This window comes from Tachyglossus aculeatus, chromosome X1 (genome assembly GCF_015852505.1).
Source record: "Tachyglossus aculeatus isolate mTacAcu1 chromosome X1, mTacAcu1.pri, whole genome shotgun sequence".
Taxonomy (NCBI): domain Eukaryota; kingdom Metazoa; phylum Chordata; class Mammalia; order Monotremata; family Tachyglossidae; genus Tachyglossus; species Tachyglossus aculeatus.
Window position 1 is genome coordinate 123348919 of NC_052101.1, and position 27738 is coordinate 123376656.

The 27738-nt window shown below is 51.5% G+C and overlaps 1 protein-coding gene across 1 annotated transcript; it reads right to left on the reverse strand.

Annotated features, from left to right (window-relative positions):
• Window positions 1-287: 287 nt before the first annotated feature.
• Window positions 288-27738, reverse strand: GNA15 (G protein subunit alpha 15). The gene is made up of 7 exons (XM_038739987.1): window positions 27594-27738; window positions 19438-19622; window positions 14882-15036; window positions 14535-14663; window positions 7539-7668; window positions 5413-5566; window positions 288-549 (listed from the first exon to the last, which is right to left on the reverse strand). Exons 1-7 carry the CDS (start codon window positions 27736-27738, stop codon window positions 314-316), a joined length of 1134 nt encoding a protein of 377 aa, XP_038595915.1. The 3' UTR covers window positions 288-313.

The following is a 27738-nucleotide window of genomic DNA, read 5'->3' on the forward strand; positions in this document are numbered from 1 at the left end:
GGCCCAGGGCTGCATCCTGGGCTGTAAGATGGGCAGAGCAGAAGGCCTCTCAACCTCCACGTAGCTTCTACCCAAGTCAGCCCTGAAGCACTATGGGTAGGAGTGAAGAGTCAACCCCAGAAGGAGCCCCGTCACTGGGGGCTCCCTTTAAAGTGCTTCTTCACCAGTGTGTAGAGTGGGCCAGGGCTTGGGGGCCTGGGCGGCTATTCCCCATCCCCTCCCTCCCTCCCTCCCTCCCCAACCCCCATCCTCCCCAGCTTGACTGTCCTGAGACTCCTCCCCACTGAACAGCTGCTCTCTCAGAGGGCCTGAGTCACAGCAGATTGATCTCATCTAAGTAGCGGGCCAGGACCGAGTCCCGGACATCCTTGAAGACCTTGCGGATGTTCTGGGTGTCCGTGGCACAGGTGTAGTGGCTGAAGAGACGCCGAGACTTGGAGAACTTCTTGACTGGGCCCTTGTTCTCGTCCCGCGAGGAGCAGCCCATGTATATCTCTGTGTACATGTCCAGGATGAAGCGCTTTGCGGCCTCTATGTCCTGCTTGGGGCCTGTGGGGAGGGAGGTAGAGAGAGAGAATCAGTGGGGCCTAGTGGAAAGAGCCTGGGACTAGGAGTCAGAGGACTTGAGCTCTATTCCCGGCTACACCACTTACCCATTGTGCGACCTTTGGCAAGTAACTTAACTTCTTAGGGCTTCAGTTTCCTCATCTGTAAAATGGGGATTCAATGCCTGTTCTCCCTTCTACTTAGACTGTGAGCCCCCTGTGGACAGGGACTGTGTCCAATCTAATAAATTTGTATCAACGCCGGGGTTTAGAGCAGTGCTTGACACACAATTTGCACTTAACAAATACTATAAAAACAAGAAACGGCCAAGGGAAGTCAACTGAAGGAGGGAGCAAAGCCGTTCCCAATATCAACCACAGGTGATGAGGTAGCACCTGGGGGTGTCCTGCGCTGGGGGTGGAAACATTTTAAATACTCACCTCCAGGGATAAACAGGGTCTGGCTCTAAAACAGAAGGGGCCAATGTGTCCCTCATTGAATCTTGTCCCAGCATCCCAAGCACAGCCCTGCTGAACTGACCAGACTCTGCACTCGCTGGGCAAAGAGGACCTGGCTTCTCATGCCAGCTCCACCACTTGCCCTGCTTTGTGACCATGGGCAAGTAATTCCACTTCTCTGTGCCTCAGTTTCCTCATCTCCCTCCTCTCAAGTGCTACTCTGGCCACCTGTGCTTCTGACCCCATTCCCTCTCATCTAATGAAATCTCTCGCTCCGTCCCTCCTCCCCTCCTTAACTTCCATCTTCAACCGCTCACTCTCCACTGGTTCCTTCCCCTCTGCCTTCAAACATGCCCACGTCTCTCCCATCCTAAAAAACCCTCTCTTGACCCCACCTCACCTTCTAGTTATTGCCCTATCTCCCTCCTACCATTCCTTTCCAAACTCCTTGAATGAGTCGTCTACACGCGCTGCCTCGAATTCCTCAACGCCAACTCTCTCCTCGACCCCCTCCAATCTGGCTTTCGTTCCCTATATTCCACCAAAACTGCCCTCCCAAAAGTCACCAATGACCTCCTGCTGGCCAAATCCAACGGCTCCTACTCTATCCTAATCCTCCCCGACCTCTCAGCTGCCTTCGACACTGTAGACCACCCCCTTCTCCTTAACACGCTATCCAACCTTGGCTTCACAGACTCTGTCCTCTCCTGGTTCTCCTCTTATCTCTCCGGCCGTTCATTCTCAGTCTCTTTTGCGGGCTCCTCCTCCCCCTCCCATCCCCTTACTGTAGGGGTTCCTCAAGGGTCAGTTCTTGGTCCCCTTCTGTTCTCTATCTACACTCACTTCCTTGGTGAACTCATTCGCTCCCACGGCTTCAACTATCATCTCTATGCTGATGACACCCAAATCTACATCTCTGCCCCTGCTCTCTCTCCCTCCCTCCAGGCCCGTATCTCCTCCTGCCTTCAGGACATCTCCATCTGGATGTCTGCCTGCCATCTAAAACTCAATATGTCCAAGACTGAACTCCTTATCTTCCCTCCCAAACCCTGCCTTCTCCCTGCATTTCCTGTCACTGTTGACGGCACTACCATCCTTCCCGTCTCACAAGCCCACAACCTTGGTGTCATCCTCGACTCCGCTCTCTCGTTCACCCCTCACATCCAATCCATCACCAAAACCTGCCGGTCTCACCTCCGCAACATCGCCAAGATCGGCCCTTTCCTCTCCATCCAAACCGCTACCCTGCTTGTTCAATCTCTCATCCTATCCCAACTGGATTACTGCATCAGCCTCCTCTCTGATCTCCCATCCTCCTGTCTCTCCCCACTTCAATCTATACTTCATGCTGCTGCCCGGATCGTCTTTGTGCAGAAACGCTCTGGGCATGTTACTCCCCTCCTCAAAAATCTCCAGTGGCTACCAATCAACCTATGCATCAGGCAAAAACTCCTCACTCGGCTTCAAGGCTCTCTGTCACCTCGCCCCCTCATACCTCACCTCCCTTCTTTCCTTCTACAGCCCAGCCCACCCCCTCCGCTAACCTCTGCCGCTAACCTCCTCACTGTGCCTTGTTCTCGCCTGTCCCGCTGTCGACCCCCGGCCCACATCATCCCCCTGGCCTGGAAAGCCCTCCCTCCGCACATCCGCCAAGCTAGCTCTCTTCTTCCCTTCAAAGCCCTACTGAGAGCTCACCTCCTCCAGGAGGCCTTCCCAGACTGAGCCCCCACCTTCCTTTCCCCCTCTTCTCCCTCCTGCTCCCCCCGCCTTACCTCCTTCCCCTCCTCACAGCACCTGTATATATGTATATATGTTTGTACACATTTATTACTCTATTTTACTTGTACCTATTTATTCTATTTATTTTATTTTGTTAATATGTTTTGTTTTGTTGTCTCTCTCCCCCTTCTTTCTCAGTCTCTTTTGCAGGCTCCTCCTCCCCCTCCCATCCTCTTACTGTAGGGGTTCCCCAAGGTTCAGTGCTTGGTCCCCTTCTGTTCTCAATCTACACTCACTCCCTTGGTGACCTCATTCGCTCCCACGGCTTCAACTATCATCTCTACGCTGATGACACCCAGATCTACATCTCTGCCCCTGCTCTCTCCCCCTCCCTCCAGGCTCGCATCTCCTCCTGCCTTCAGGACATCTCCATCTGGATGTCCGCCCGCCACCTAAAGCTCAACATGTCGAAGACTGAGCTCCTTGTCTTCCCTCCCAAACCTTGTCCTCTCCCTGACTTTCCCATCTCTGTTGATGGCACTACCATCCTTCCCGTCTCACAAGCCCGCAACCTTGGTGTCATCCTCGACTCCGCTCTCTCATTCACCCCTCACATCCAAGCCGTCACCAAAACCTGCCGGTCTCAGCTCCGCAACATTGCCAAGATCCGCCCTTTCCTCTCCATCCAAACTGCTACCCTGCTCATTCAAGCTCTCATCCTATCCCGTCTGGACTACTGCACCAGCCTTCTCTCTGATCTCCCATCCTCGTGTCTCTTGCCACTTCAATCCATACTTCATGCTGCTGCCCGGATTATCTTTGTCCAGAAACGCTCTGGGCATATTACTCCCCTCCTCAAAAATCTCCAGTGGCTACCAATCAATCTGCGCATCAGGCAGAAACTCCTCACCCTGGGCTTCAAGGCTCTCCATCACCTCGCCCCCTCCTACCTCACCTCCCTTCTCTCCTTCTACTGCCCAGCCCGCAACCTCCGCTCCTCCACCGCTAATCTCCTCACTGTACCTCGTTCTCGCCTGTCCCGCCGTCGACCCCCGGCCCACGTCATCCCCCGGGCCTGGAATGCCCTCCCTCTGCCCATCCGCCAAGCTAGCTCTCTTCCTCCCTTCAAGGCCCTGCTGAAAGCTCACCTCCTCCAGGAGGCCTTCCCAGACTGAGCCCCTTCCCTCCTCTCCCCCTCGTCCCCCTCTCCATCCCCCCATCTTACCTCCTTCCCTTCCCCACAGCACCTGTATATATGTATATATGGTTGTACATATTTATTACTCTGTTTATTTATTTATTTATTTATTTTACTTGTACATTTCTATCCTATTTATTTTATTTTGTTGGTATGTTTGGTTCTGTTCTTTGTCTCCCCCTTTTAGACTGTGAGCCCACTGTTGGGTAGGGACTGTCTCTATGTGTTGCCAATTTGTACTTCCCAAGCGCTTAGTACAGTGCTCTGCACATAGTAAGCGCTCAATAAATACGATTGATTGATTGATTGATTGATTCTAGACTGTGAGCCCGCTGTTGGGTACGGACCATCTCTATATGATGCCAACTTGTACTTCCCAAGCGCTTAGTACAGTGCTCTGCACACAGTAAGCATTCAATAAATACGATTGAATGAATGAATGAATGAATCTGTCAAATGGGGCTGAAATTCCTGTTCCTCTTCTCCCTTAGAACATGAGCCTCAAGTGAGATAGGGACTGTTTTCCATCCCGACTGGCTTGGATCTACCCCAGAGCTTAGTGAAGTGTTTGGCACATTAGTAAGTGCTGAACCAATACCACAGTGATTATTAAAGTTAGGGGGACCAGCTCCCCTCTTCCCCTTACTAAAGTGTGGCTTACTCCACAGGCTGCCAGGCCAGTGCCCCATTACCCTCTGGGAGAGTGTGACCCTGGAGAGCCACAGGGAGAGGGGAGGCTTAAGGAAGTCTGTCTTGACCCAACCTTGGGAAGAGAGAGTCAGGGGGCAGAGGGAAGACAGGGAGGGAGAAAGGTCACCCAGCTGCCACCAAGAAGCAGTTGATTTTCTATGCCTAAGGGTCACGGGGTAGGGGAAGGGAAGGACAAGCCAGAGTTGGGGAAATTTTTACAATGAAATGAACAACCTGAAAATCCCCCACAAAGTCACTGCAAATCCACTCCCACCCTCTTTGGAACCAACAGCTCAGGATTGTTCCAGAGCAAAGCCATGAGGCCTAGCGGAAAGAGCCCAGACCAGGGAGTCAGAGGACCTGCGTTCTAATCCCAAGAGGAACAGGAATTTCAGCCCCATTGGACAGATGAGGAAACTGAGGCAGAGAGAAGTGAAATTACTTGCCCACGGTCACAAAGCAGGGCAAGTGGTGGAGCTGGCATGAGAAGCCAGGTCCTCTGTGTGACCTTGGTCACTTCACTTCTTGGTGCCTTAGTTCCCTCATCTGCAAAATGGGGATTCAATACCTGTTCTCCCTCTTACTTAGAATGTGAGCCTCACTTGGGCCCTGATTATCTACCCCAGTGCTTAGTACAGTGCTTGGCAAATACCACAATTATTATTATTATTAGGTTGGACTTTGCACATGGTAAAACGCTTTAATAAGTACATTCCACCCTGCCGGGAGACATTACTCCCACCCTAGCCCTTCACTTCAGGCCTTTCTGCACAGCACCTGGGCAGGAGAGACACGACTCACCAGGGAAACTGGGGAAATATGTGGCCAGATCTGAGGATGGGATCTTCTCTTCCAGGATGTCTGTCTTGTTGAGGAAGAGGATGACAGACGTGCTCTTAAACCACGGCAGTTCCAGGATGGTGCCAAACAAAGCCAGGCTCTCCTTCATCCGGTTCTGTTATTATTAAACAGGGATTTAGGAGGAGAAAGAGAAGGGCGGGGAGGAGGGAGGGGAGAGGGGGAGGAGGATTATAGGCAGTCAGCTCCTAGAAGGCATGATCAGGTCTACCACTGTATTGTGCTCTCCCAAGCGCTTAGTACAGTGCTCTGCCCACAGTAAGCACTCAATAAATACCTTTGACTGACTGACTGCTCCGCACACAGTAAGAGCTCAATAAATCTCATCGACCGATTGACTGAGGAGGAGGAGGAGCTTTTTGTTTTCAAGATAATAATAATGATGATGGCATTTGTTAAGCGCTGAATTTGATCTTTCCAGGTTATAACTTGAGCCAAGCCCATTTGAAATTGGCATCTGAAATTTCTGGCTTCATGATATCAGCATCCAGAAGAACTCTGCCTTCTGGACTGAAACCAGCCCCAAGTCTCAGAACTCGAAGGGACCTTGAGGAATCATCTGGTCCAACTTCCTGCCTCCCGGAAGGAGAACATCTAAACCATCCAAAGGCTTCAGGCTGCTGAGATCTGTTCCGTCTCCATGTTCATTTTCAGCTCCTCCACCAGGAAGAGCTACATACTTCTCCATCTTCTCTGTGTGTGTTCTTCAGATATTCCCATAATAACTGTGGTATTTGTTAAGCGCTTCCTACGTGCCAAGCACTGTACTAAGCACAGGTTGGACCCAGTCCCTGTCCCACATGGGACTCCCAGTCTAAGGGGGAGGGAGAGCAGGGATTTCATTGTTATTTGACAGATGGGGAAGCTGAGGGCCAGAACAGTGACGTGACTTGGCCCAAGGTCCCATGGCAGGCAGATAAGCAGCAGAACTGGAATTAAAACCCAGGTCTCCTGACTCCCAGACCGGTGCTCTTCCTGCTAGGCCACACTGCTTCCCTTCCCATTCAGCCAGATGCCCCCTTCTTTATTAACTGTAGCAAAAAGCAGAATATCTGGATTCTGTTTGCACTAGTATACCCTAGAACATCTGCTTTTCAACAGATTCTTGAGTTCATCCCTATACTATGGCTTGGATTCATTACCTAACTTGTCCTTGAAGATGAACCTTTTCATGTGCAATCTTAGCATCATAGATGGTATAATCTGCAGCAAGCCAGGTAGCTTGGAATAATAATAAAAAAAATCTCTTGGAGAAATTCATTGTTTTTTCTATTTCAGTAAGAGAGAACAGGAGAAAGAGAGAGTGAGATAGAGAGAGAGAGAGAGAGAGAGAGAGAGAGAGAGAGAGAGAGGGTTGTACTTTGAACTTGAAGACGGCACTGATGCGACTGAAAAAACCAGTAGAAGCTGGCTACAACATTGAAGGAACCCAGTGCTGTACAAAGAAGGCTCTCCTGGCTAAACTTCTGGGACTTTGGTGAAGCCAATGGCTTTAGTCAGGCTGACGTTTCAGAGAAATGATGTTATACTCAGGTTCTACCGACTGTACAAGCGATTATCCACTGTGTGGATTATCCATGGTGGATTCTACACTCCTATCAGCTGCCCCTGCCTTTCCTCTGACCTTCTGCCATGCTGTGAACTTCAGAGTCCAATTCAGCGGCTTTCCCAGGGCTGCCTCCCCAACATCGGGAAGACGGATTCTTGGGCTCCCTCCCTCAAGCGCCCCCGCCATGAGCACCAGCTGGCTCCTACATTTGTATCCTCCGTGGTTCTGTATTATCCGTGCCATTGCTTTCCTTGGTTGGCGGGGTTAATTGGAAGCTGTTGGGTTCTGTTAGCCTGCCTAGACCACTTGGGCAGGCTATCCTCGGACAGACCTGTCTCTGGAACTCTCCCAGAGTCTCCGGGGTCTTCCTCCTCAGGGGACAAGAAGGCTTTGGGTGACGCGGGGAGGCTCCAGATCGATGCTTGGGGAGAGGGAGAAGAGGAACCAGGGGGCAAAGAGCCCAGCCACAGAACGCGGCAGGGAGAGCTGTCGTCTTTCCCCGCTCGGGCCTCCCGCTCACCTCCTGGTTATTCTCCTCAAGGCACTGGTCGTACTCGCTGAGGGAGGCCAGGTAGATGAGGGCGATGACGTTCTCAAAGCAGTGAATCCATTTCTTGCGTTCTGACTTCTGGCCCCCGACATCCACGATCCTGTGTGGGGCAGAGCACAGAGCCGTCAGGGGTTCCAGAGAACCATCATTTGCCTGGAACCTGGCCCTCTCTCCAGAGCTGGGCTCCGGGGCGGAGTTGCACTGCAGGGGGCCAGAAACAGTGAGAGCCGGACACAGGTTGCTCGTAGTTTGGCTCCCTCCTGGGCCTCGGGGGAGCTCTAGTCCTGGGTGATCATCATTATCAGCCACAGTACTGACGGAGCTCACGTCTGCTGGCTGCCTGGGGAGGGCAGAGGACCGTATTGAGCACCTGCGGTGCGCAGAGTACCATACTGAGTGCCTCTGGTGTGCAGAGCACCCTACTGAGTGCCTGCTATGAACAGAGTACTGTACTGAATGCCCACTGAGAGCAGTGCACTGTACTGAACACCTGCTATGAGCGGAGCATTGTACTGAGCACCTGCTATTCAGTACACTATGTTGAACATCTGCTGGATGCAGGGCACTGAACCAAGTGCCTGCTGCATACAGGACTCTGTACTGAGTGCCTGCCACATGCAGGGCATTTACTGAGTGCCTGCTGGGTGTACAACACTGTACTGAATGTCCACCTTGGGCCTAGGGAACACTAATCTTGAGCTTGATGGGTACAGAACACTGTACTAAGCACCTGGTGTGTGCTGAGCAGTCTACTGAGCACCTGGTGGGGGTAGAGCTCCATGCTGTGTGCCTACATTGTGCAGAGCACTTTACTGAATACCTGTGTGTAGTGCACTGTGCTGAGCATTTATTGGGTGCAGAAGACTGTATTAGGCACTTGGAGACATACAGAAGTATAAAATGCAATCTTTGCTCTCAAGGAGCTTACAGTCTAATGGGGAAGCTAAAAAGATATAAACTAATGAATAAACAACCGTTAAAAAGAGTGAGATTTTGTAGATGTGATCAACATATGAGGGTAAATATATCAATTAGAAATAAATAACAAACAAATAAGAACATTAAGAGTGCAAAGAAGATGCATGACCAGGAAAGTAGAGGGTCAATTCTGGAAGGCTTCTGGGAGGAGGGTTTTCAAAGAGGGGAGGTTTGGGGAAGCTCGGAGGAGACAGGGGTGAGCAGGTGTGATGTGGGGAAGGCACAAGTGAGGGACAGTTGTCCCTCACTCAATGTAGGGCCCTTTCCTACATTGCCAAGATCCGCCCTTTCCTCTCCATCCAAACCGCTACCCTGCTCATTCAAGCTCTCATCCTATCCCGTCTGGACTACTGCATCAGCCTCCTCTCTGATCTCCCATCCTCGTGTCTCTCCCCACTTCAATCCATACTTCATGCCGCTACCCGGATTGTCTTTGTCCAGAAATGCTCTGGGCATGTTACTCCCCTCCTCAAAAATCTCCAGTGGCTATCAATCAATCTGTGCATCAGGCAGAAACTCCTCACCCTTGGCTTCAAGGCTCTCCATCACCTCGTCCCCTCCTACCTCACCTCCCTTCTCTCCTTCTACAGCCCAGCCCGCACCCTCCGCTCCTCTGCCGCTAATCTCCTCACCGTGCCTCGTTCTCGCCTGTCCCGCTGACGACCCCCGGCCCACGTCATCCTCCTGGCCTGGAATGCCCTCCCTCCCCACATCCGCCAAGCTAGCTCTCTTCCTCCCTTCAAGGCCCTACGGAGAGCTCACCTCCTCCAGGAGGCTTTCCCAGACTGAGCTCCTTCCTTCCTCTCCCCCTCATCCCCCTCTCCATCTCCACCGTCTTACCTCCTTCCCTTCCCCACAGCACCTGTATATATGTTTGTATATATTTATTACTCTATTTATTTATTTATTTTACTTGTACATATCTACTCTATTTATTTTATTTTGTTAATATGTTTGGTTTTGTTCTCTGTCTCCCCCTTCTAGACTGTGAGCCCACTATTGAGTAGGGACTGTCTCTATATGTTGCCAACTTGTACTTCCCAAGAGCTTAGTACAGTGCTCTGCACACAGTAAGTGCTCAATAAATACGATTGATTAATTGATTGATTGATTGACAGTTGGGGGTTCGTTTGGGAAGAACAGAGAACAGGACTTGGACACGGGTGGACATGAATTTTCCAACGGGCCCGGGGGAGATGGGTTGTTTCCAGATGCCCCACCCCATGGCATGGTCCAGAGGGGACCCCAGGCCCCCACTCATTTTTTTTGGTCATAATTATTAAGCATTACTTTATTCATTCAATCGCATTGAGAAGTAGCATGGCTTAGTGGAAAGAGCCCGGTCTTGGGAATCGGAGGTTGTGGGTTCTAATCCTAGCTCCGCCACTTGCCAGCTGTGTGACTTTGGGCAAGTCACTTAACTTCTCTGTGCCTCAGTTACCTCATCTGTCAAATGGGGATTAAGACTGTGAGCCCCACGTGGGACAACCTGATCACCTTGTATCCCCCCCACAGCGCTTAGAACAGTGCTTCGCACATAGTAAGCACTTAACAAATACCGTCATTATTATTATTATTTATTGAGCGCTTACTATGTGAAAAGCACTGTACTAAGCGCTTGGGAAGTACAAATCAGCAACATATAAAGATGGTCCCTACCCTCAACGGACTCATGGTCTAGAAGACGGGCTCACAGTATGTACTAAGTGCTGGGGTAGGTGCAAAAGACCATCCCTGTCCCAAAAGGAACTCACATTCCAAGCTGGAGGGAGTACGATTTACTCCCCATTTTACAGATGAGGAAATGGAGACACAGGGAAATCAAGCTTGGCCTTGGGCAAGTCACACAGCAGGCAGGTGGAAAAGCTGGGATTAGAACACAGGTCCTCTGACTTCCAGGCCCGGGCTCTTTCCATTAAGCCACGCTGCTTTTCTCCTTGATAAGTCTATACTATCCTAAGCCTCCTGGGCCTGTCAGCCGCCTTTGACATTCCCTTCTATTGGAAATACTATCCAACTTTGGATTTACTGACACAGTTCTCTCCTGGTTTTTCTAATACCTTTCTGGTTTCACCTTCTGTATCTTTTGCGGGGCTGGCTCCTTTGCCGCCTCTGGCCTCCAACTCTGAAGACCTCGCAAAGCTCTGCTCTGGGGTCTCTACTCTTCACACAGAGCTCATCCTCTTCCAGTTACTTCACCCTTTTTCCCGCTAGGAACTCACCTGCTCCTCAGAACCCTTGGCATCTGTGCTTTCCCAAAACACACCCAGGCCCCTGGGCTCCTCTGTGGAGGTCGGGAGGTGAGTCCCCCTTTCACCCCTGTCCCCCGCTGGGGGAGCCCTGGGTCGGCCCCTCCTGCCCTGACTCCAGTGTGGCCAGGAGGCCAATAGCACCCTAACTGCCGCTTGGCTGTGGCCTGGCCTGCATTCATCCATCCCAGGGCACTGTGGTAGGAAAGCCAAGCTGCTGGGCCGAGGGAGTTGCAGGCAGCCAATCCACAAAATCAGTGACAGTTTGGGTTCAACGAGGGGCCAAGGGGACCTGAAAGGGGAACTAATACAACTCTGATGGGAGAGGTCACCCCCTCCATATCCTTTCCTCTGGGCAGCCAGGGGCCTTCCCAGGAGATTCTCCTGAACAGAAAGCTCCCCTGAGATGAGGCGAATGTCCAGGTGTGCCCAAGTAGCTCCGCTTGCCCTGGCCCACCTCGACAGCAGTCATGGCCAAGCGGCTTTGCTCTTCCTATTCTGGCTTCTTAGAAATATGGGTCACTGATAGCAGCCCCACGTCATTTCCTGAGGAGGGATTATCTGCCGCAGCTGCCCCACCCGTCCGCCTAACGTTGGGTGGCCTGATGGCCCTCCGCTGCTACAGGAAATGTTGGAACAGGATCTGGTGAGATTTAGTAAGAGATTAGAAGCTTCTGGCCTCAGCTTGGTGTGGTGCTGGGGCGGGGGAAGAGCCAGAGGGAGCATATGGGGTTTCAGAGAGGGACCTTCCAGACAGGTCAGGCTCTGAAACAGGTGGGGCCAATGTGACCCCCATTGATGCTTGTACCGGCGCCCCGGGCATGGACTTAACAGTCCTTTGACATCTTCGACCGCTGTCGAATCCTAGAATCCCGGTGTAGGATGGAACCTCAAAGAGGTCGTGTGGTCCAGCCCCCTAACTCTGGACAGGTGAACACCAAATCCTCCAGGGCAAATTTGTTCATCTTTGAGACAACAGAGACCTTTAGGGTAAGGACAAGGTCTAATCGCCATGCTGAGGGACTGATGGATTGATTGAGTTTCTAAATGGCTCTCTACAGGGAATGGGAGTCCAGATGCACGTCTGTCTGGCAGGAAGCTTTCTCTTGTGTCTATCTGTGACCCCACCTGCTTCAGTAGAGGCCCATTTCCTCCTGTCTAGCTTACTCTAGACTGTAAGGTTGTTGTGGGCAGGGGATGTGCCCATTTATTGTTGCATTGTACTCTCCCAAGAGCTTAGTACAGTGCTCTGTACACACTAAGCACTCAATAAATATGATTGACTGACTTGACTGACTCCTGTTCATCCCATATCAAGCTGTGGGCCTGGGTTGAGTGGTGGGGGGTGGTTGAGAAGGTGGAGGAGTGAGGAGGAGGAAGTGGGGGAAGAAGAAGAGGAGGATAAAACTTTTCCCCTACTGAAGATGTTCCCTCTATAGACCCGGTCCTTGGTAAGATCTCTCGGGATCTCCCTCAACCTTTTCCCAGTTCTTCTCCCTTTGGCCCTCTCCCAGCACTGCACCGCAAAGCGGGGGTGAGTGGTCTGGGCCCTCAGCTCTCCCCCATCTCGTCACAGGGCTGACCCGCTCATAGTTTCTGAGCAAGGGGACCACATTTTGGTAGCTTAAAGTGGGCCTGGGGTGGGGTTTGCAAGGGGCGGGACTGAAAAGATAGGAAAGATGGAAAGGTAGAGAACCAGAGAAAGCCAGAGATAACGAGGAGGGGCAGAGAAAGAAGGGGGACCAGAGAACTGGAGGGAGGAGGGGGCAGGGGCCACACAGAGAATACCGAGACACAGATTCACACACCCCAGACACTACGCATTCATTCATTCATTCAATCGTATTTATTGAGCGCTTACTGTGTGCAGAGCACTGTACTAAGCGCTTGGGAAGTACAAGTTGGCAACATATAGAGACGGTCCCTACCCAACAGCAGGCTCACAGTCTAGAAGGGGGAGACAGACAACAAAACAAAACATATTAACAAAATAAAATAAATAGAATAAATATGTACAAATAAAATAAATAAATAAATAGAGTAATAAATCTGTACAAACATATATACATATGTACAGGTGCTGTGGGAAGGGGAAGGAGGTACGGCGGGGGGGATGGGGAGAGGAAGGAGGGGGCTCAGACTGGGAAGGCCTCCTGGAGGAGGTGATCTCTCAGTAGGGCTTTGAAGGGAGGAAGAGAGCTAGCTTGGCGGATGTGCGGAGGGAGGGCATTCCAGGCCAGGGGGATGACATGGGCCGGGGGGTCAACGGCGGGGCAGGCGAGAATGAGGCACAGTGAGGAGATTAGCGGCAGAGGAGCAGGCTGGGCTGTAGAAAGAGAGAAGGGAGGTGAGGTAGGAGGGGGCGAGGTGATGGAGAGCCTCGAAGCCGAGGGTGAGGAGTTTTTGCGTGATGCGTAGGTTGATTGGTAGCCACTGGAGATTTTTGAGAAGGGGAGTAACATGCCCAGAGCGTTTCTGCACAAAGATGATCCGGGCGGCAGCATGAAGTATAGATTGAAGTGGGGAGAGAAAGGAGGATGTGAGATAGGAGAGGAGGCTGATGCAGTAATCCAGTCAGGATAGGATGAGAGATTGAACCAGCAGGGTAGCGGTTTGGATTGAGAGGAAAGGGCAGATCTTGGCAATGTTGCGGAGGTGAGACCGGCAGGTTTTGGTTACGGATTGGATGTGAGGGGTGAACGAGAGAGCGGAGTCGAGGATGACACCAAGGTTGCGGGCTTGTGAGATGGGAAGGATGGTAGTGCCGTCAACAGTGATGGGAAAGTCAGGGAGAGGGCAGGGTTTGGGAGGGAAGATAAGGAGTTCAGTCTTGGACATGTCTTGGACTCACCTGGCAGCTGCAGCTGTGGCTGCTGCTGTTGATGTTCCTGTTTGTTTGTCTATAGTATTTGTTAAGCACTTACTCTGTGCCAGGCACTGTACTAAGCAATGGGATAGACACAAACTAATCAGGTTGGACACTGTCCATGTCCCACATGGGGTTCACAGTCTCAATCCCCATTTTAAAGATGAGGTAACTGAGGCACAGAGAAGTGAATTGACTTGCCCCAGGTCACACAGCAGACATGTAGCAGAGCTGGGATTGGAAGCCAAGTCCTTACCAATAGTAATAATGGCATTTGTTAAGCGCTTAACTATATGCCAGGCACTGTATCAAGCACTGGGGTGGATACAAGCAAATTGGGTTGGACACAATCCCTGTCCCATGTGGGGCTCACATTCTCAATCCCCATTTTACAGATGAGGTATCTGAGGCCCCGAGAAGTGAAGTGACTTGCCCACAGTCACATAGCAGACAAATGGCAGAGCCATGATTAGAACCCACGACCTTCAGACTCCCTAGCCCTGCCCAAGCCACCACAGTGGGTCTCCTGATGCTGCTGTCACCAAAGTGACACCGGCAGGAGCTCCACTGGCTTGGGCCAGATAGCAATGCCACCACCCCGATCCAGGCAGAGGCAGCAGGAGTCCTGCGGGCATAACTCAAACAGCAAAAGCAGCAGCAGCAGCAGTGCTAGGGATTTCCACCCTGTCAGTTAGGCTTCCTGCCACCACCGCTGGATGTATCCTATATCCAAGGCCCTCAGGGGCCCGGGGGGTGGGGGGGATGGGACTCTTGGGGTGGCATGAGGGCGGGCTGGAGCCCTCGAGCTCCATGGCATGGGCAGAAGGAGGGGGAGGCATCAAGTCAGGCTCCAGTGTAAGGGCAGTGGATTACCTCAGGTTGGTCTTCTGGACGGAGAAGCAGTACTCGTTGATACCCGTGGTGGGCATGCGGCTCCTGAGAACATCCTGGGCCGTGGGGATGTAGTCGTCCTCCGTGATGCGCTCCAAGTTGGACAGGTAACTGCAGATAATCGGGTAATCTGATCGTCTTGGATCTCCCCCCAGAGCTTAATACAGTGTTTGGCATGTAGTAAGCACTTAACCCACACCACCATCATTTTTATTACTACTGTGCAGACCAAGACCCTAAACTTACTCCTGGATCCTGGACACCCTCCCTAGACAACTTCCACCCACCCCAGATGCCCTCCCCAGCCCCCGCTGCCCCACGGGACTCACTATACGGCTGAGTCCAGGAGGTGAAATTCGCGGCGTCTCTCATAACAGGCCCGGATCCCTGCGTCCTTCCATAGCCTCTTGATGGCGTTGGCATACGGCTTGTCGAAAGTCACGACCTTGTAGGCGTCAATGCTCATGACCAAGAGGGCATGGTGCTGGGGAGGGAGGATGGAAGAAGCAATGGGGGACAGCAACCGAGACTCCTCAGGAGGTGAGAGGCAGGGAAGGGCCATCTCATCCCTCCCTCTGCCTCCCAAAGGGCCTCCCATAATCCATATCGGAGAATGGATTCAGTCTCTCCCCAGTCCTGCTCGTCAGTGTCGAACACTATCGGGCCCAACAAGAAGAGACTTTTCTTGAATCCTTCTGCTTGGTTTCCTTCAGGCTCTTTCCCCAGTTTCTGATAGGTCACAAGAACCTAGCCCCAGACTTAATTTTATTATTTATCTAATCTGTTTTTTGGTTGCCTAGAGGAAAGTGGAATAAATGGTTTCTTTGTGATAAGGTGATCAGAAATCTAGCCACCTTAAGTGGGATGGGAGTGGGGCCTCCAGGGGGTCAGGACCCAAAAGAAGAAGGGGAGGGGTCAGAGAAAGCTTTTCATTCATTCAGTCAGTCATATTTATTGAGTCCTTACTGTGTGCAAAACATTGTATTAAGCACTTGGGACAGTATAATACAACAACAAGGGGACACATTCACTGCTCACAAAGAGCTCACAGTCTAGAGGGGCAAAGAAGAAGCAAGAGGGAAGGGAGAGAGGGAAGGAGCCCAGGGTTAGAGGCAATTGTGGCCACCCAGGCCAACTAAAACTGAGCCTTTGGGCCTGGGAGAGGAGTTGCTCTTACAGGCAGATGAGACGTTTCGGGCTGCGTTGGACACTCCCTTCTCTGGCCCCTACAGGCCGATAGAGCCATGGTGATGAGGGCAGCGACTGCTGCTGCCCTCACTGAGGAAGGAGGAGGAGGAAGAGGAGGAGTAGAAGGAGGGAGAGGAGGAGAAAGAGGAGGGGAAGGAAGGAGAGGAGGAGGAAGAGTTGTCCCCCGTGGTGGCTTTTGTCTCGCCACCCTGGCCTAAAACAGATTCCATTGATTCGGGTAGCTCATCCACCTCAGTATCAAGCAGGAAGTCTTTAAAGCACTCAATCACCTTGCCCCCTCTTACCTCACCTCGCTCCTCTCCTACTGCAACCCAGCCCGCACATTTCACTCTTCTAATGCCAACCTACTCACTTTACCTCGAGCTCATCTATCCTGCTACTGACCCCTTGCCCATGTCCGCTCTCTGTCCTGGAACTCCCTCCCTCTTCATATCCAACAGACCACCACTCTTCCCACCTTCAAAACCTTATTAAAAATCACGTCTCCTCCAAGAGGCCTTCCTAAGTCCTCGCTTCCCTTATTCCCTCTTCCTTCTGGGCCACCTATGCACTTGGACCTGTCCCCTTTAAGCACCTGATGTCCACCCCACCCTCAGCCCCACAGTGCATATGGAAATACCTATAATTTTTTCATTTATATTAATATTGGTCTCCCCCTCTAGGCTGTAAACTCTTTATGGGCAGGGAATATGTCCACCAACTCTGTTGTATTGTACTCTCCTTAAGCACTTAGTACAGTGCTTTGCACACAATACCACGGATTGATTGGTTGATTGGCAGGCAGAGACTCCAAAGGTGGGTATCAAAGTGCTTACAGGGTACAGACCCAGGTGCATGGGTGAACCAGAGGGGAGGATGAAGAGGGTGGAGAAGTGAGGGGTTGGGTGTACTGTTTGCAGTGGAGGATATAAACGCTGACTAGAGAATAAACAATGGAGGAGAGGCCAATGGCAGTCCCTAAACTGGGGACTTTTGGCCTGGGGCTCAAGCCCCCAGATATATCAGCTATTTCAGAAACTGGCAGTGCGGGGAGGGAAGAATGACAGGGGACTGCAGGGATTTTTTTTTAAAACGGTATCTGTTAAGAGCTTACTATGTGCCGGGCACTGTACTAAGAGCTGGGATAGATACAAGGTTATCAGGTTGGACACTGAGTCCAGACTAAGCCCCCCTTTTCCTCTGCTCTTCCTCCCCTCCCTATTGCCCCGACTCCCTCCCTCTGCTCTACCCCCTCCCCGCCCCACAGCATTTGTGTATATATGTACGTATTTATTATTCTATTTATTTTATTAATGATGTGCATATATATCTATAATTCTATTTATTTATATTGATGTTGTTGATGCCTGTTTACTTGCTTTGTTTTGTTTTGTTGTCTGTCTCCCCCTTCTAGACTGTGAGCCCGTTGTTGATTGGGACTGTCTCTGTTGCTGAATTGTACTTCCCAAGTGCTTAATACAGTGCTCTGCACACGGTAAGTGCTCAATAAATACAATTGAATGAATGAATGAATGACACAGTCCATGTCCTACGTGGGGCTCACTGTCTTAATCTCCATTTTACAGATGAGGTAACTGAGGCACAGAGAAGTTAAATAATTCAAGCCAGTTGAGAGAAGGAGAGTTTGTGGTGGAAAAGAAGGAAGTGGAGTACGTAAGAAACTCCACTGCAGTTTTTCACGCACTTAGTAGAGTGCATTGCACTCAGAGGATGTTCGATAATTACTATTACGATGACTCTCACTACTACTATTAGTGATAGAGAAGCAGTGTGGGCCAGTTGAAAGAGCCCGGGTCTAGGAGTCAGAGGACCTGGGTTCTAATTCTGGCTTCACCACTTGTCTGTTGTGTGACCTTGAGCAGGTCACTTCTCTGTACCTCAGTGTCTTCACCTGCAAAATGGGGATTCAATACCTGCTCTCCCTCCTACTTAAGACTGTAAGCCCATGTGGGAACTGATTATCTTCTACTATCCCAGAGTTTAGAACAGTGCTTGACACACAGCAAGTGCTTAGCAATGATTATTGTTCCTTTTCTTATTATTATTACCACTGCTACTACTACTAGGGGAAGCAGCATGGCCTAGTGGATACAGCATGGGCCTGGGAGTCAGAAGGTCATGGGTTCTAATCCCGACTCTGCCACTTGTCTGCTGTGTGGCCTTGGGCAAGTCACTTCACTTCTCTGTGCCTCAGTTCCCTCATCTGTAAAATGGGGATTAAGACTGTAAGCCTCACATGGAACAGGGACTGTGTCCAACCCAATTTGCTCATGTTCACCCCAGTGCTTAGTACAGTGCCTGGCACATAGTAAGTGCTTAACAAATGCCACAATTATTATTATTACTATTACTACTACTGTTACCACCATCCCAAAACCCCAAGGTGCAATGCCTTAGGAGCAAAATCCCCTCAAATGTACAAAGGCCACAAAATGTATAGAGCGATTTATAGCACAAGCCTATCTCTGTAACTTCTGTGCACAACAACCAAAGATTCTAGGCAGAAGACGAGTGCAGACTGATTTGTAATACATGCTGATCTATGTAAAACTCCCAAAGGAGTTGGTTTCCAAATCCATCTAGAACCTATGCAGATCTATGCAAATATCATACAAATGTATATACCAGAAGGAAGTGGCTACCTTCCCAAATTCTCAGTCATTTCCCCTATATGTATGTTTTTTCAATGTCTATCTCCCCCAGTAGATAAGCTCCTTGTGGGCAGGGATCGTATCTACCAATTGTATTATATTGTACTCTCCTGAGTGCTTAGTACAGTGCTCTGTACACAATAAGTGATCCATAAATACCATTGATTGATTGATTCATTCATTCACTCATTCAATATTTATTGAGTGCTTACTGTGTGCAGGGCACTGTAATAATAATAATAATAATGTTGGTATTTGTTAAGCACTTACTATGTGCAAGGCACTGTTCTAAGCGCTGGGGTAGATACAAGGTAATCAGGTTGTCCCACGTGGGACTCACAGTCTTCATCCCCATTTTACAGATGAGGGAACTGAGGCCCAGAGAAGTTAAGTAACTTGCCCAAAGTCACACAGCTGACAAGTGGCAGAGCAGGGATTTGAACCCACGAACTCTGACTCCAAAGCCCGTGCTCCTTCCACTGAGCCATGCTGCTTCCCCTGTACTAAGCGCTTGGGAAGTACAAGTTGGCAACATATAGAGACAGTCCCTACCCAACAGGGGGCTCACAATCTAGAAGGCGGGCTCACAGTCTAGAAGTCTAGATTGATGGATAGATGGATTGATTAATAGTGATGGTCTCCAGGGAATTATTATTACGATGGCATTTATTAAGCACTTACCATGTGTCAAGCACAGTATTAAGCGCTGGGGTAGATACAAGTTAATCAGGTCGACACAGTCCCTGTCCCACATGGACTTCACAGTCGAAGTAGGAGGGAGAACAAGGATTGAATCCTCATTTTACAGATGAGGAAACTGAGGTTCAGAGAAGTCAAGTGACTTGCCCAAGGTCACGCCACAGACAAGTGGCAAAACCTGACTCCCAGACCCGGGCTCTTTCTGCTAGACCATGAGGAATTCTGTTAAGTGTTCCCCCCCATTCCACCACACACACTCTGGCTGCTTTTCCCTCCTCCCTCCTGGCCTCGACTCTCACTGGCCCCCTCAGGTCCCTCAGACTCACCTTGTTCTCCTGTCTGTGGTAAGCGATCTGCAGGTGGTCCATGGCCTCGATCAGGGTCTGCATGGAGGCAAAGATGTTCCGGTACACGAGCGGGGCAAAGCCCCTGCGGTCCTCCTCTGAGTAGCCTGCCCCATGGATGATGCGCATCTGCTTAATGAATGTGCTCTTCCCGCTCTCTCCTGTGCCTGGTGGGGAGAGATGGGGGACCACCCCCGCAAAAGCGAGCAGTCAGTGACCACATGGGTCTCTCCCGCACAACCTCTCCACCTCTCCAAAGTGGGATTAGAGCCCGTAAACTAACCAAGACCTAATGTGGAGGTAGGTTAATGTATATGGGGAACAAGTAGATGAGAAGGGAACAGGGCTCCATCTCAGTGCTTTGCATGGGTGCCTGGCACCTAGGAGTGCTTATTATTATTATTATATTTGTTAAGTGCTTACTATGTACCAAATACTGTACTCAGCACTGGAATAGATCAGTCATCAGGTCAGACAAAGTTCCTGTCCCACATGGGACTTGCAGTCTATTAAGAGGGAAAAAGGGTATTGAATCCCCATTTTACAGCTGAGGGAACTGAAACACAAAGAAGGGAAGTTACCTGCCCAAGGTCACACAGCAGGCAGGCGGGAGAGCCAGGATGAGAACTTAGGGCCTCAGACTCCCAGGCCCAGGCTATTTCTGCTAGACCACGCTGCTTCTCATAGACCATGCTACAAGACTATGAGCCCGTTGTTGGGTAGGAACCGTCTCTATATGTTGCCGACCTGTACTCTCCCAAGCGCTTAGTACAGTGCTCTGCACACAGTAAGCGCTCAATAAATACAACTGAATGAATGAATGAATGCTATTAATAAATTCAGTCATTATATCTAAGTGGGTGGCTACGTGTATGTGGTGTATGACTCTAGACTGTATGCTTGTTGTGAGCAGGAAATGTGTCTACCAATTCTGTTTTATTGTACTCTCCCAAGCGCTTAGTATTGTGCTCCAATAAGCACCTAGAGTAAACCTACAAATACAGCACCTACAGTAAGCACTTAATAAATATGATCGATTGATTGGTGCAGAGGAGAAAGAGTATGGATCTGGGGGTCAGGAGACTCGGCTTGGAATCTCAGGTCTGCCACTTACTGCTGTGTAACTTAGGGCGAGTTGCTTAACCGCTCTGTGCCTCAGTTTCCCTATATGCAAAAGGGCATTAACAATATCTACCTTTCCCAATCTCACAGGGTTACTGTGAGGATAAAGTAACCTAAGGAATGTAAAAGCGTTTAGGCAATAAAAGCACTATAATAATAATAGTGGCATTTGTTAAGTGCTTTACTATGTGCCAAGCACTGTACTAAGCACTGGGGTAGATGCAGGATAGTAGGGTCAGACACAGTCCCTATTCTACATGAGGCTCACAGTCTAAGGGGGAGGGAGAACAGATACTGAATCCCCATTTTACAGATGAGATAACTGAGGCCCAGAGAAGTGAAGTGACTTGCCCAAGATCACACAGCAGGCAAGTGGAGGAATCAGGATTAGAAACCAAGCTTTCTGCCTCCTGGGCTTTTTCCACTAGGCCATGATGCTTTGTTACATAAAAATCATGGTATTATGTCTATATGTAGATGTACAGACATCCCAACTTTTTAATTGGAGCACCGGGGTGACAAGGGGACAGGGATTTTAGGGGGGGATGAGGTTTTAGAAGGGACAGGCTTCATAGAGTGAACAGGCCAGGTGAACAAGCCACCAGTTTGGGTCTCCTCAACCACGACTGGCAACTCTCAGGTCTTTGTCCAAGCCTTGGGGTGAGCAGGTCTGGGAGTCCAGATCAGAAAACTTGGGGTCATAGTCCCCATGTCTCCCACGTGGAGCAGGCACGTGTGTGTGTGTGTGTGTGTGTGTGTGTGTGTGTGTGTGTGTGCGTGCGTGCATGCGTGCGTGTATACATGTATATATATACGGAGTGCTAAACTTTTAATGATCCACTCATGAATTCTCCCCAGTGAGGATTAATGGTGGTTAGTTTCTAATTTTGCAGCAGCAGTGGGCCTATCGTCCCTCTAGCCTCTCATACTGGTACCTGGAGCTCATGACAATGGCTCTCTCCAGGGCCTTCACTTCCATCACCCAGATGGGTCCTAAGCCTGCCACCCCCGACGGCCCAGACGGGTTTCGAGTTGCCACTTGCCCTCTGCCTAATTGGAGTCCGAACTGCCCACCCCATAGATGGCGTCAACACACAAAATTTCCCACAGCATGATGTCAGAAGACACAGACTTACCCAGACGGGGAACACCGGATATATCTACCAACCCCCAGGAGACCCAGTAGTTTTCCCACTCAGGCAAATGCACGCTGAACCCAGAGGGAGGCAGAAAATAAAGAACCAGCAAGCTTTTGTAGCTGTACCAGTCAAGCTGGCTCTGACCCTAAAACTTCAAGCCAGAAGAGAACAGTGTCACCTGAAATGAAGAAAGGGGATCAAGGGAGATCTGGGTAATTGGCATGCTGGAGGCTGGACTGGGCTGCGAGAGGGAAACAGGGAAGAGAGGGGTAAGAAAGGCAAGAAGGAATAGAGGGAGAGAGGGAGATGGGGGAGGAGCACAAAAAGGAGAAGGGGTGAGGGGGGAATCTCACCTTCAGCTCTGTACTGCCGCCTCCATCTTCTGCTGCCACCTCTGCCACCAGCCAAGCAGCAGAGGCTACAGCCCCCGGACCGGGCCCAGCTGGACCAGCTGAGCTGTGGTTGCTGCTGCTCAGGCAGTGGGGGGAAAGGAGGGACAGTGGGCTTTACAGAGCCACCGCAGTGGATCCTGAGCCCAAGCACTCGCCTCACCCCTGGGCACCCCCCAGCTGCTGGGCCCTGCCCAGGGTGACAGGGGTGTCCCAGCTGACCCCAGTAGGGCTTTGGGGCCAGGCTGGGCCAAGAGGAGCCTCAGCCTGGCCCCAGAATCTGGAGGGACCGAGAGAAGCCTGGAGTTTCTGGAGCCGGGCCGGGGAGCTGTGGCATCAGGAGAGGCCATCTTTGTATTCAGAAAGGAATTCTCCTTTTATAAAAGATATTCTCCTTTTATACAAAGCAGAAAATGGGATGGGCTGCCAATTCTGCCCTAAAGGCTGTGGGGGTCCTCCTTACCCCCACAAAGCTGGATCCCCTGATTCGGGGGGAGGTCCCGGTGACAAGGGATCCAGGAGCTCTTGCCCCCTGTGCTGCCCCTCCCCCCGACCTCAATCGAGCAGCGAGTGCCTCGGAGAGATGCCGACAGGATAGGACAGGAGCAAGGGATCGGAGGACGTGGGATAAGGGAAACAGGAGGAGACAGCGACTGGGGGGAGAGAAGACACTAAGAGGCTCCCAACCTCTCCCATGTAGGTTCGAAGTAAATTATTTGTCCTCAAAACCAAGCCCTCGAGCATCTAATCTCCTGTTGCCCACTAACTCAGTGACTCGGAAGAAGCCATTTCACCCAAAGGCGACTGCAGTGCTATGTGGCTTTGCAGTGTAATCTACAGAATCATTTGCTGAAGGGGCCAGAAGATGTCCATCTGAGAAACACTGGGCTTTCACTGGTTGAGACTCTCGGCCAATAGGAAGACAGTGGGAATGGGCTGCTCTTGCACCCTTCTTTTCTCCCACCCCATTTGACACTGGGCCAATTCTAGACATTTGGAGGTCCTCGACTGCCTCCCCTACCAACTTCCCCCACCTCCGCTCAATCTTCAACCCCCTCAGCTCAGACTCCCCCAAGGAGCTGGGTGGGGTGGGGCCCGGGGTGGGGGGGTGTCAAAGGAATAATTCTGCTACACCAGCTTATGCTTTAGCCATTTCAGCTACAGAATTTTGACTGTTGTAGAAAACAAGGCCAGAAATTGGACTATTTTGGTTTCCTTGCTTTTATCTGTGTATGTAGCAAAATGGGGCAGACACTTGATTGGTCAATCAAGAGCATTTACTGAGTGTCTGCTGTGAGCAGAGTGCTGTGCTAAGCTTCAAAAATTGGCAGTCTCGGGGAACTGCATGGTTCTCTTTCTCCTAAAATCAGCTCTAGTTTTACAGCTAGAGGAACTGAGGCCAGAGTAGTTCACTGACTTGCCCAAGGTCACACAGCAGATTAGCGGCACAGCTTAGCCCAGAGTTCTGGGCTCCTGGCTCCCAGGCCTTAGGGCCCTGTCCATTGGACCAGTATTCCTGAAGCCCTGGATCTGGAATAAGTCCCTCTCCTCACTGTGGTCGGGTCTCATTGGGACAAGCAAGACCCCAGGCCCTGTGGATTGGTTAAGGTGGGGGACAGGAAGGCTGAAACCTCAATCTTCTCCCCGACCTTCCCACCCCATCCCCCGGGCTGGTTCCAGGAAGGAAGGGTGGGGAGCAGCAAAGAGGGAAGATAGGGAATGGAGAAGAAGGACACAGAATGTGTCCACAGGCTGTGGACACAAAATGAGGAAGGAGCTTGGGAGGGGCAAGAGGAGAGGGAGGAAGGGGAGGGGGAGTGGGAGAAGGGGGAAAGGGGAGAGAGGAGGAGGAAGAAGAAGATGTGGTGGTGGTGGTGGTAATGGTAGAGGACAAGGAGAAGGAAAGGAAAGAGTAAGAGGGTAGGAGAGGAGAAGGAGAAAGAAGAGGCAGGAGGAGGAGGAAGATGAGATGCCAGTAGTAGTGGTGGAGGAGGAGGACAAGGAGGAGAAGGGAAAGAAGGAGGAACAGGAGGGTAGGGGGAGGAGAAGGAGAAAGACGAGGTAGATGAAGAAAAGGAGGAGGAGGAGGAGGAGGAGGAGGAAGATGAGGTGGTGGTGGTAGTGGTGGAGGAGGAGGAGGAAGAGGAAGAGAAGGAGGAGGAGGAAGAGGAGGAGGAGGAGGAAGAGGAGGAGGAGTGCTCCTTGAAAGCAGGGACCATGTCACTTGCTTCTACTGGACTCCCCCAAGTGCATAATCCAGTGCTCTGCACACAGCAATAAATCAATTAATCAGTAGTATTTACTGAGTCCTTACTGTGTGCAGAGTACTGGACTAAGCACTTGGGAGAGTTTGCTGCCCTCAAGGAGCTGATAATCTAGTGGGGGAATTTACAATCCTCCATTAATGGAGGAGGAGGAGGAGGAGGAGGAGAAGGAGGAAAAGGAGGGGAAGGACTAGGAGAAGGAGAAGAAGGAGGAAAAGGAGGAAGAGAGAGAAGACCCATGGCTGAATACAAAGATGATTTAGGCCACTAGCCCAGTTCCCTCTTGCACCCCAGCTCCTGGGTCTCTTCCCCACTTGGACAAGTTAGTAAAGGTTTTTGGGTCTAGATCCTGGACCAGGTCTATAGCCCTATTTGAGTTCTTGACCCCTTCCCTGAAGAGACCACATCTGGGGTACAGAGAGTGCCAATGGAAGCAATGGCTGAGCCTGAGGCTAGATCTGGCCTGGGTCCTGAGGCCGGGTTCTAGGGCTAGGGCTAGGGCAGGGACTGGGGCTGGGTCCTGGAGCTGGGGCTGGGTCCTGGGTCCAACAGGCCTGGGTCTCCGTGGAGGAGTCCACCAAAAGGGCCTGCTCCAGAAGGGCCCAGCCTCCCAACACCTGGCCAGGGGTCTGGGGAGCAGCTGAAGTCACTGCATTCCTATAGCCACTGACGTCAGCCAGATGGTGAGGGCCTGGGGGTGGGAGGGGGTTGGGGGAGGTAAAGTGGAACTTCCCTCTGACGGGGAAATAAGCAGCCACAGGGCAGGGCCTTCAGTTCTTCTCCACCAGCATGGAGGACCATACAAGAGGAAACTGGCCTGGGCTGCAGCCAGAGGAATTTGGGTTAGATAGAAGGAAGAACTTTCAGGTGTTGAGGGTTGTTAGACACTGGAATGTTGTTAGACAGGAAGGTGGTAGAAGCTCATTCCCAAGAGGCAGTCTCGTTGATCTGGAATGGTTTGGGGTTAGTGTGGCCCGGAGGCAGGGGATTGGCTGGAATGATCTCTCAAGGGCCCTTCCTGCCCAAGGAGATTGTGACTAATGGTGAGAATTCCCGAGAGGAAGCCGGCAGAGAGCCGGGCAGACCACCCCCCCCTCGTCCCTAGAACAGGTTTTGGGACTGAGGAGAGTAATAAAAGCACTTATTTTGGGCTAAGCACTGGACTAAGCACTGAGGATGATACAAGATCATCAGGTTGGACACAGTCCCTGTCCAGATGGGGCTTACAGCTTAAGTAGGAGGGATTATGATTGACTCCCCAATTAACAGATGAGGAAACTGAGGCACAGAGAAGTGAAACGATTTGCCCAAGTTCACCCAGCACACAAATGGCGCAGCTAGGATTAGAACCCAGGTCCTCTGAATCTCTTTACAGATGCTCTTTCCAGTAGCCTCAACCCCCACCTCCTCGGGCACTCCCCTAGATTCCAGTCGAGCGGGAATGAGTGAAAGGTGGGCCCAAGCCCCTCCACTTTGAATAGTGACACATCTCAGTCAGATCCAGGAGCCAGGAAGCCCGCTGGTCCCCACAAGACTGGGAACAGGTCAATGTTCCACTCAGAGTCCAAGCTGACCGGCCTGGAGGGCAGGGGAGGGTTGGGGAACGCTCTTAGATGGTGGATCCCAAAATGAGTTGTGGCCAGGATTCCTGGCTAGGGGTGGTGGCTCCATGCCTACCCCTGTTTGGGGTCTTCTTGGAGCCCTGGACATGGGCGAGAAAACTGGACATGTGTGGAAACTCCTTGTAGGTCCCCAAGGCTACAAGTCCCAGGATCCCCCCAAGCTCACCCTGCCTGCATAGCCCCACCCCCACTGGGAAGAGCAGTCCAGTCTCACAGGCCTGTCCACCTTCAGGGCCAGGGCAGGGCCTCTCTCCTGGGCCTTGGCCCAGGTCGGGCCCCAGGGTTGCAGCCCGGACAGGTTTTTACTTGCTTCTCCCTCCCGCTTACCCTGCTCTCCCTGAGTTGTCCCGCACTCCTGGGTCTCTCTGCTGCACCTGACGTAGGCGGGGAGGGGGCAGCTGGGAGAGGAAGCAGGATACCAGAAGGGGAAAAATCAAACCACAGCCACAGAACAAGATTGACATATGATCTTGAAAGTGACTGGAGATTAGACAGCAGATCTATGGTGGCCCATGAAAACAGCATGCAAATCAGATCACGGCCCAGCTCACTCTTTCTCGTGCCTCATGGGAAACTCCTCAGTGGATCTTGAAATCAGGGAGGACCAAGGAGCTGAAAGGGACTGATTGGAGAAAGAGAAGGCCCCAAGACCAGGCTTCCAGCTGGTTTGGGTTTCCTTTGGTGGCTGGGGTTTGGCTTCCTCACTGAAGAGTGTGGCCTGGCTGGGGATCTCCCAAACTCCCTTCTTGGGAGAGAGGCTTTTCTGATTGCCGCCTTTCCCAGCTTCAAGGGAGGGCCTGGGTTCACTGGTGCTGTGGGAGTCTCTTCTGGGTTTGGCCTCAGCACATACGTACAGAACCATCTATAATGTATTTTCATTTCTGTCTCCCCCTTCTAGTCTGTAAGTCCCTGTGGGCAGGGATCATCTATACCTACTCCTTTGCATCATGCTTTCCCAAGTGCTCAGTGCGATGCTCTGCCCACAGTAAGGACTCAATAAATACCACTGATCGATCAACTGATTGGTTGGGCCAGGGAGTCCCTCAGAGGAAGTTGATCTGAGATGAGAGGACTTCTGTGCGACTGGAACTTTTGTCTGCCTGGGGCTCGTGGCTGGATCGGACAGCTCAGGAGACTCGGAAGGCTCATCTGTCACCAAGTTGGGGGCAACAGGAAAGGTAGAACAGGGAACTAGGCCGCTGGGGGAGGGACTGGCAGAGTCAATTGGACAGCCCAGGACTGGGTGGGCAACAGGAGAGCTGAGTTCCAGTTGGGGCTTGGCTGTGTGTTCCCAGGCAAGTTACTTAACCACTCTGGGCCTGTCTCTCCCTCTATAAAATGGGGAGAATTCCCTCGGCCCCTTCCTAAAGCTGGCACCTGGTAGCGGTGATATGAGGACAAATGAGATCACTGAGAAACAATCCTTTGGCTCCTACTCTTGGTCCCGAGGACCGATCCTTGTACCCCTCCCACAATCCCAACAACCAGGGTCCAATCGGAACCTCCCACTGGCCCGACCGTCCCCCAAAGCACGCACGCACACACACACACACACACACACCCCAGACCCACACTCTTTTCCCGTTCTCGGCGGGGACTCACCCAGCAGGAGCAGCTTCAGCTCCCCCCGGTCTCTCTTCTTCTGCTCCATGAGGATTTTGTTGATCTCCCGGTCGATCCTGGCGGCCGCCTTCTCGTCCTCGGTGAGGCACCAGGACCACCAGGGGCAGAGCCACGAGCCGGCCAT

Coding starts and splice junctions, on each gene's coding strand:
- GNA15 (XM_038739987.1), bottom strand. CDS start 27,738: ATGGCCGGCTCGTGGCTCTGCCCCTGGTGGTCCTGGTGCCTCACCGAG. Junction 14,664..14,881: donor CTCCTGGACTCAGCCGTATA/GTGAGTCCCGTG, acceptor GATTATCTGCAG/TTACCTGTCCAACTTGGAGC. Junction 5,567..7,538: donor TTGAGGAGAATAACCAGGAG/GTGAGCGGGAGG, acceptor TAATAATAACAG/AACCGGATGAAGGAGAGCCT.